General features: G+C 36.8%; 1 protein-coding gene across 1 annotated transcript; it reads right to left on the bottom strand.

Moving 5' to 3' along the window:
* Positions 1–520: 520 nt before the first annotated feature.
* Positions 521–10,051, bottom strand: slc34a2a (solute carrier family 34 member 2a; the record flags this gene model as incomplete). The annotated part of the gene is made up of 13 exons (XM_079264004.1): positions 521–1,084; positions 2,123–2,247; positions 2,407–2,523; positions 2,610–2,777; positions 3,426–3,546; positions 3,633–3,728; positions 6,117–6,309; positions 6,591–6,702; positions 6,814–6,957; positions 7,210–7,338; positions 9,034–9,144; positions 9,273–9,339; positions 10,028–10,051. The coding sequence occupies 13 exons, from the start codon at positions 10,049–10,051 to the stop codon at positions 521–523; spliced, it is 1,971 nt and encodes a 656-aa protein (XP_079120130.1).
* Between the last annotated feature and the right edge of the window lie 350 nt (positions 10,052–10,401).

The following is a 10,401-nucleotide window of genomic DNA, read 5'->3' as shown; positions in this document are numbered from 1 at the left end:
AGCTTTGTGCAAATGTACTTCTCTAAATGGGAACATTTGTTGTAGCACCAAAACACAGAAACAGTATTAATCTGCACCTGAGAACTGTGATGAACAAAATGTAATATTTCTGTTTAAACGGACAGTGCCCACTTCCAGTAGGATATTGTTTAGCCAGTTAATAGAATTTGCATTTGATGGCAGATTTTATATTTTATATCAAATCAAGCTGGCATGGGGGTGGGCTCGGGCCAAATTATTAATAAATAAATAACTTAACATTCACATGATTATAAAGTTTTATGGGATTGGTAGAAATCTAAGACTATACAGTATAATGTTATCTATAATTTCAAGGCCACTGAAGTCCAAGCACCAAGACCAGCACCAGCGTTCCTCTGTTTCTCCATCTTGTAAACATGTACAGCTATTCCTTTTGTTACGCAGAAAACAACCTACGCAAAGTTAGGACATAAATACTTAAAAACCATCATTTCTTGTCCCATTACCAATGGTTACACAAACAGTGAATGTAAACATTTTACAGCATGGTCATTTTCAAAATCTTCGGCTCTGTTTTTGTCTCATTTTCTAATTCTTTCTCTGCATTCATTGTGGGGTTGTCATACACAGCCATGTGCATTATATCACCATTTTCCATGGATTGTACTTCTTGTTCTTGGTCATAAGATGTAACTTGGCAGCATTTACAGCAGCAACAACATTTGGCTACAAACACAGTAACCACTTTATCCCAGGGTGCCAGGGAGTGGGCCCAGAGAGGGAGAAAGTCCCAGGATCGCAGTATTACAGGCAGACACTCAGGCTTTCGTTTCTGCAGGATGTTGATGATCAAAATGGTGATCAACATGACGACCAGAGGTACACCTACACCCACAAGTACCTGCCAACCAGCTAGTGACAGGCTGAATACTAAGAGTGGCAGAACAAAGAAGCAAAGGATGATGTAGACAGCAGCAAACCATCGATACTTGGCCGTGACGTTCCCCAAGCTTTTAGCCATCCGGATGGGAATTCGAGTGTAGGGGATTGGATACCACAGAATGATGCCAGAGATGTTGAACAGGAAGTGCACGAGAGCAATCTGTAGAAACAATTGAAACAATTATTTAAATATCTTTAAAGTACATACATTGCATGAAGCAATAAGTCTTAATTTAGTGCTTGCGAGTTACTTTCTGCGTAGTCAGGGAAGTGAGATCAACCTAATTTTTGTAAATATTTAATGCAGTTTAGATTAAATTGATATTTTTACCATTTTTTCTGAACAGAAATAAAAGAAATAGAGAAGTTTTCTGCTAAATGGAGGAAATAGATCATAACACCTGATCATGAATTGAAAAAGTGAAAAAGTGTGACAAATTGAGCAACAAAATGTGGAAAAGTCCATCATACATAAAAGAAAAAGCTGGAGAAACAAGTTGCAACTAGTTAGGTTAACTAACAATAAGTCAGTAACATAACTGTGGATTTAAAAAGCAGCTTAGTGGTAAAGTCTTTCAGAAGTTACGACTGGGGGTGCAGCAATTCACAAAAAAGCTGCATCTATAAAAAGCCTTCTGATTGCAGTGCATTAAAGCAGGCAAAGGTTTGCCTTGGAAATCCCTGCAAAGGCTCAGGTATACCTCCAAAAATAACTGCATATGCACACAGTTTTTGTGTGCAATTCACAAATGGTTATACATCTACCATGCAAAAATAAACTAGAAATTTTGTGCCAAAGTTCATTTGAAGTTGACTGTGGCAATGTGGAAGTTTTTTCTGTGGTCAGATGAATCCAAATTCAATTCCATGTCCTCTGAACCAAAGCATAAGGGGCAATTTGGCTTGTTAGTGGGCTGGTACAGGACTATAAAACTGGTAATTTGCCATTAGGTAACATTAATAAAAGGGTAATAAGCTGTTGTTTTTTTTTTAGATAGGGGTAACTAGTCAAGTTAACTGTCCCTTTAAACATTAATATAAAATAGGCCATTTCAGTTTTGGTAACTTTGAGAGCAAACGTAGCAAAAGTTGCATTTCTCATTGAAGACCAAATATTTGAAATCCAAATAAAACACATCTATAACAACAGGAGAATTGAAGACAACCACCATACAGCACTTTTCTATGAATCACTCACCTGTAAAGCATCATCCAGTGTTTCTCCTGGACTAGCCATGGCTGCCAAAATGGATGTTGTGGTGGTGCCAATATTTGAACCCAAAGACAGTGGGTATGCTCTCTCTATGCTGATGACACCGATTCCTATTTACACAAAAGAGACACTGCTTAAAATGCACAAACTTTCTTTGTAAACACAGCTTTCTTTATTTTACTTATTTTGCCAAAGAAGTAGAGTTATTAGCTGTAGGTTTAGCTAACCAAGGTCAAAGACAGTGAATGTAACAAATGAACTGATCTCACCAACAAGTGGAGTAATAGCTGATGTGAACACCGAACTGCTCTGCACAATGAAAGTCATTCCAGCACCAACTATGATGGCAATGTAACCTGTGACCCAGCTGAATGGAAATGGGAAATCTGCACACACACACACACATGCACACATTAATATTTCACCAACCAATGTATCATTTTATGTTAGCTAAATGTGAAATAATGCACACCTGTGTTGATGACCTTCTTGATCACCACAGCAACCTGTCCCTTTAGCATGGAATTAAGCAACTTGACAATAAGGAGCAAACAAGAGCAGAGAACCAGCAGAGAGAGTGCCAGCAGGATTAAACCCACAGCCAAGTCAGGCAGATTCACATTTGCAAAGAGATGAGTACCTGAGGAATATAGAAACGGGTTTTATCACTGTATACGAACTGTACCTGTTGTGGAAAAAAAGGTCTATAAGTATGAAGGCTTCTGTTATACCCTGAACTACACTCTGATTGCAAAAGTAGTCTGTTGCCTTATTAGGACAATGTTATAGTAGGCGTGTTTACATGGACACAAGTAATCAGATTAAAAGGCCTGATCAAAGTAAAAACACTTCATGTAAACATACCAATCAGACTCATTCTGATCAATGGAGGGAGATTAAGCTGATTGTTATTCTAACTGCTAGCATGAAAAATTTATTGCAAATATCTGGTAATCCTTATTAGTTATGTCTGTTATGTCCGGCGTATATTAATAAAATATAATCCCACACTTCTCACTACATCTTATATTGCACTGTTTACTTTACTTAAGTTTATCTTTGTTTAAAAAACTCAAATTAATTGATGAAAGTTACGTCTAGTTTAAGGCAAGGTTGGTTGTATTTGTCAAAATCATTTATTTAGATCAACCATGTGATGCATGTAATCACACATCATGATCAGAATTAATTTTTCAGGCTGGTGTAAACAATACAAGTCCGATCAGAATTGTAACTCGGTGGAGAAATTTTGTACACTTAAACATGGCTATTTGCATCATTGTCTTACATCTCTGTAGATTATAAGTTTCTGACACATTCTTCAGTGTGTAGGTGTAGTTGCCATCAACCCAGCAGAGCGTGGGAAGGGTGCAGTTCTCTGGTCCAGGGACTGTGACGTTCTTTAAGGTCTGAAAGTACAAGTTGACAGTAAAGTTTTCGATATCATTGTTGTATCAGGTGTAAAATCTTTGACATGCTTGATGACAAGTCTTACTGAGTTAGTGTAGGTTAGGCACCATTTCTTAATGAGACTCTTATTTCGGGCTTCTTCATCTCCGATGGCAATTCCACTGATGACGGACTGATCCAGCTGAGTCAAACAGAAAACACAGCTAAGTACAACCACAATGAAGATAACAACTTTATATAATGGCTTCTTATCTTGCTGATAGTCTTAGGGGTCATGACAACAACATAGTTCTAGCAATTAAAGATATTACTAGCACATATTAATGTCAATTTAACAAAAGAAATAAGTAATAATCCTGCTTTTTCAGTGGCGCAGAGGTTCAAATCACAGAAAGCAGGTTATAAGTTATTTCTAACTGAAAAACAGACAAGCTTTAAGTTGTGATCCTTGTGTGGTAGAGGAACGTAGCGTGTTCTTTGTCCCATTGTGATCTAGAGAACATCCACTGCTGACTCTGCACTCTCGATGTCGGAAGGGTGCTGCCCAATATCTGTGCGAGGACAACATATTGCTGATGGTGTCCCAGTGTGTACTTCATGCTTGCTCTAATCAGCTGCTAAAAACTACACTAACTATGTTTATCTCTAAGCAACACAATGTGACCACTGCTTGATTGCACAAATAGTTGTAATTTCTAAGTACGTCCAGAGTCTAATCGCGATATAAAGCACCATCTATGGCACTCTGGACCAGTATCATTTTGTCTATAAGATCTATACAGGAAGAAGTCATCTGCAGCACCTGTTTCCTGCTGCAGTCATTTGGCAGATTAACATAACATGCATGTCTTGTGGGTGGGAGGAAGCCAGAGTACCTGGAGAGAACCTCCACATACATGGGGAGAACATGCAAACTCCACACAGAAAGACGACTCTTCTAAACTCCCCCCACCGGAAGCTCAAACCACCGACCTTATTGCTGTGAGGTTGCAATACTAACCACTATGCCTCCGTCTTGTTTAGCCTCCAGACAAGTCAAATACTTATATCAGGAATATTCTGAGACACTTGATGTCCAAACCTCAAATTCAGCCAGAATCCTGCCATCCAACTTGATTCTGACTCCTGCAGGATGTCAGGTTAAGCAAACACATAACATAGCCACTCTGAAAAACCAGTCCTTTTCAGCTCTGTGTGTGTGTGTTGAGCCCTCTACGATATGCACTCATTACTCCTGACTGTCAAGCGATCCATGCTACAAACAGCATTATCAAGTTTGCAGATGACTCAACAGTCACTGGCTTGATCTTCAACAATGATGAGACCTCATGATAACTAAATGAAACTAACCAGAGGGCAGTAAAATGTCTTGTAGTTACTAAAAATCATTGTCCTTCAATGCATTTAGCAACTACCTGTCCAGTTGTTGAAGCAGAGCCTTTAAGGATGGGTTCAGATAATAACAGAGGAGTATAATAGAGGAATTTGATTATCATAGAGGAGTTGATTAACCCTTTCATGCATAGTAGCCATATTGTGGACACCTATTTACAAGCTTTTTTCTTGCATATTCATGAATGAGGATGATATTTTTGTAAATACACTACTTCAGTGGATGTTAGTGAGTCAGAAATATATGATCTAATTGAATATGATGTAATTACACAAGTTTGTCTTTGCGATAAATAGGAAAAGAAAATTATACAGCTATAATTTATAGAAGATTTACATTTAAAAAAAATATGATTATAGATTATTTTAAAAATATATTTCTAGAATACATTAAAATAAATCATGATAAATTCTAAATATCACTAATAAACAAAGAAAAGTATCATTGCATATGTCTATAAAGGTAAAATACTGTATTTAAAAAGAACTTTGCATCGTTTTTTATCAATTCATGCATGAAAGGGTTAAAGACCAATTGTCCCACCCAGATTGGATGGTTTGTTTGACGTAGACATCACTGATATAATTCACTAATTTAATAACTTTCCTGCTTATCAGGTTACATGAACACTTTGGATTCAAGTATGTACAGGGGTGTGTTGACTTTAGATTAGAGACCTGAATGATTTTGTTCTTTTTATTTGTCCAGAGTTTTGCTTTGCACTTAAATGCCACTGAACTAATGGCTTAAACATGAAATCTAGTAATAAAAAAATGTTTCGTCATGTAACCCAATATTATCAGAAGAAAACAATTATTAATGCCAAACAACACGTAGAAGTATATCACATGTTGCATTCACTTGCACTTGGACATCTGATGTTTACCCTGGAAGAGGTCATTTAATTGTAATTTGACTGCCTGTTCTTGAGGTGGCCCCTGAAAGGGCATCCAGGTTTTAGGGTAGGCCTGTAACCCCCGCCTTCTGGCCCAACCTTTGCAGATGACATGATGTGTTTCAACTTTCCTTCGCTTCTGACAGGACTGTGAACCAAATCTCTAAATCTACTCTGTAGCTGACTTGTGTCAGATACACCCTTCATGACCCTGTCGTTACTGACAATGTTCTTCAGACTTGAGCAAAAGAAAAAAACTGCCACTCATTGTGACATCTTGCCTCTATGATGGACTCGGTGAGGGGGTCAGTGATCACGTTTAACAGGTCCGGGGGCTCGCCACTCTCAATTTGAAAGGAGTCGATGATGATTTTTGTGACCTTGTACAAATAACCAGTGGCAACTTCCAGAGGCAGCAGCACCAGCACAGACAGCCAGTTAAAGAAGTCGTGCACTGTGGCGCCTGCAAAAGCCCTGGACACAAAGTGAAAATGAAGACATAAATGCAAAGTAACATTTAATATAAAAAGGCTTAATAAAGTTGCTTCCCATCTAAGTACAGACAAAGTAAATGGACTGCATTTAAACAGCACTTTTTGTTTATTGATCACTTTAAGTGCTTTACACATTCACACAGTGATGAATGCAGTTAGGAGCAAAGTATAGTTCAGACACTTTGGTGTACTTTAGTACTACAATGTGACATAAATAAAAGCAAACTTTTCATTATGTCCATGTAAATACCATCTTATTACCTGCGAAAGGTGCTGCGTTCACCAGCCTGCGTCATGGCCACAAGCGTGTTGGTTACAGAGGTGCCGATATTTGTGCCCATGATGATAGGAACAGCTACCTGGACAGTTAGCACTGTCAAAGCACACAGATCTCTTAGTATTCCCTCCCTTCGTTCTGAAGCTCATCATCATCCCTGCATGTTCACGCTGGATTTTTTTGTGCGGCGTAGAGGCCCATACTTACAGCCAGAGGAGACCATGCTGACAACAATGGAGGAGGAAGTGGATGAGCTTTGGACCAACAGAGTGACCAGAACACCGATCACCAGTCCGGCCAGTGGGTTAGACAAAACTGAGTTATCCTGGAAGATGTCACCTGCTGCTTTACCTGAGATAGGTGAACATCAAAGCATATGCACCTTTATTAGCATAGTGTTGAGTCCAGGTAGTTTGCATTAGTCTTTCATTAGTTTGCTTAAAACATCAGGAAATCTTCTCATTTTGAAGCTTAAAATAATTAAACATTCCAGTTTCAAGATCTCAGTGATTTAAAATAAATACATCAATACTTTAATTTTCTTTTTTTTAATGCTGATAACATGTGGGAGTAGACATGAGTCTTGACAAGAAAGGAGTTTACCTCCAACAAGCTGAAAAGCTGAGCTGAGAATGTCAAGAGAGCAGATGAACATGTAGAGGAAACCAATCAGCAGAATCAGCTTCATCACTGACACCAGCACCCTCAGCACCTTGCCTTTGGTGTCCAAGTCTAAAACAAACAAGGAAGATCACATATACAGATATATACAGTTGTACTCATATGTCTTCATCCCCTTTCATGAAAGAAAAGGCTGAATTTACAACAGTCTCTCACATAACTGGAGACTTAAAAAAGGAAAAATAACTAAAAATTTGCAAAAATACAATTTAGTAACATAAGACACTGTTTTTTTCATTTAATTGAGTTGAAAAAAGAAAAAACAAACAAACAAACAAATTGGTCCTGGACAAATTAGAGCACTTTTCTTTTGAACAGTGGGACAAAATACCTGTCAACAGGTGCAGAAGTCTGACTGAGAGGAACAGAAAACACCTGACTGTATCAGAAACATTAAAGGATTGTTCAACTAAATATTACTTTATGACTGATGTAATATGTAATAAATTATCTTCTTTGTTTGCTTTTTTAAAAAAAATACTTCTATTGAACCAGAATTAGAAAATAATGTGATGATTTTCATAAAATTTTTATTTATTATTTATTACTTTAGTCAATTTTCGGTTATTTTACAGGCAGCTGGTTTTTTCCTTCTTTAATGAAAGGGTATGAATAAAAATGAGCACAACTGTATGTGTTGTGCATGTGCCAAGCCAGACACAGAGATGGACTCCTGAAGGTAGGTTATTTATTTTGGTGTAGAGGGTCAGGGGAAAGGTGGGGTTGTGTGATTGGGCTGCGTATGTGTTTGCATGTGTGTGTGCATAAGTGTGAAATTGTTTTTATGTTGTTAAACTGTTTGAAATGCATCTGTATGAAAAGTGCTATATAAATAAAGTTAAGTATATATATATATATATATATATATATATATATATATATATATATATATATATATATATATATAGATATAGATATAGATATAGATATAGATAGATAGATAGATAGATAGATAGATAGATAGATAGATAGATAGGTAGATAGATAGATAGATAGATAGATAGATAGATAGATAGATAGGTAGATAGATAGATAGATAGATAGATAGATAGATAGTGGGAAGGGAAAAGATAAACTACAGGGAAGAGCAACAGCAACATGGAGAGGTAAAGAGTTTGATCACACAAAACTCATTTCAAATCGAGAAATGTCTTCTATCTGTGGCACAGTGGTTTATTTTTGTATATCAATGATATTGAATAATTTTAACTTGTAGAGTGTGTCTATTTATCTGCAGCAGTAAATTGCTGTACAGTTACTGAAGAGAAGGGGGTGGCTGACTAATCTCAACTTAGACATGCTTTTAGTGATTTATTAGTGATATGCTGGTACACAGTCAGCAATCTGCCTGTTAGGTATCAGGATCATGAACTATAATACAGCTATGCTTTCTAAAAATCACATGGCTGATTGATTTATTGCTCTTTAAATGAGCAGTAACATGTTTTTAAAGAGTTTTTTTATGATTTACTAGGTACACGAATGAAGTAAAATGTTACTTTCATGGCAAAATCAACAAATATTACGTAGAAAAATGAAAATGTATTTACACACTGTGAAGGGACACAACTTAAAGTTGAATGTGTAGTTGAAGCGTTTGAATCGATGACACTGAATTGAGTTTTTTGTATGCGCTTGTTTCTTACTGTCTACATGCACATCTCGAAAACAAAACACTACCATTCCTTTATGTACATACATATAATATAATATTCTTATAGACCAGAGGAAAATTGTGAGTCACACCTGACCACGGGACGCCGGTGTCCTTCATGTCTGGAAGGTCCCACGGGTCTACCTCGTCTGACTCCTGCTCTATCAAACCCATAGTGGAGTGTGAAGGACTTGCTTTGACTTCTGAAACACACATGAGACCTGAATAAGTAACATACCAACCTTTTTGTTTTATTTTACTGTATAAAGACAAAATCAGTTGCTTTTAGTATTTAAAGTGACATCATTGACATACTGTTCTGGAAAATTACCTTTGCTTTTCTTTTCCTGTTCATCCTCGCTGCTTTCTTTACTCCCTTTTCTCTGAGAAGCCTTTGACTGAAAAAGACCACACACTGTTAAAAAAAAAACTTTATTTCTAAAATAACTATGTTTTTTTCTTTATGTTTAAATGTTTTTTTCTAACAGTTTAATGAGAATGACAAAAAATCATTTTACTTCATACAAAATAAACATTTTTGGAGTCAAACGTTGCTCTAATTTTGTATTAATGGGTGTTAAAAAGAAAGAAAATCCCTCTACAACACATACAGACATGTGCACACACACTTTTTTCTCACATGCCAGGTTATTGATCCTATTGTCACATGCTGTGGTTGCAGTGAAATTCCATTAACACAACAGTAAAGCAGAAGGAAAGTGAAATCAATGTCACAGCAGTGCCACACTGGCATTGAAATTATGATTAACTTTTGATTAAATATTCACATACATGATAAGGTTTACTTCTGTTACCTAATAAAGTCTTGTTTTTTTTTTTTTTTAATTACTTACTACACAGATTTAACTGTGAATTCATGTCCTGTTTGGTTTTAGCTCAATTCAAACATGAAATGTTATAGCCTATCCATCCTGCTTTAATAATGCTAAAAGTTTGTTTCCAAACACATCAATTTTTATTTAAAGAAAATATTTAAAATACACAATAATAATAATAATAATTCATGTTAGCACCATCTTTTACAAGTTGATATCAGCAGTAAAGCATCATATTGGCAGTTTTCACCTGTGGCGGGTGCAGTGAGTCCATGCTTCATGAATGATGAGCACACCTTGTCTTCAGGTTTAGAAGTGCTGCCTCTGCCCAGTTTACGTGGAAAAGTTGGAAGGCATTGGAGGGGAGTGGGATGTGCACGTCACACTTCAGTCTCTTAGATAAGCCAAACACACCTTTCAAACCTTGATTAGCCTTACCTGACGTTGCTTTAATCTCTCTCCCTGTTGTGTTGCAATCCAACTCACATTGATCTTGATGACTCAAAAGTTATCAACAGTTTGCAACATTCACACAGACACACATACACACACACACTTCCACAGCTGCTGAAGTTAAACTCTAAAGCTCACCTAAACACCTGAAACTCTTGACTGTTGCTTGCT

The sequence above is a fragment of the Telmatherina bonti genome (assembly GCF_933228915.1).
Source record: "Telmatherina bonti genome assembly, chromosome: 3".
Classification (NCBI taxonomy): domain Eukaryota; kingdom Metazoa; phylum Chordata; class Actinopteri; order Atheriniformes; family Telmatherinidae; genus Telmatherina; species Telmatherina bonti.
This window is presented reverse-complemented; position numbering and strand designations above follow the sequence as displayed.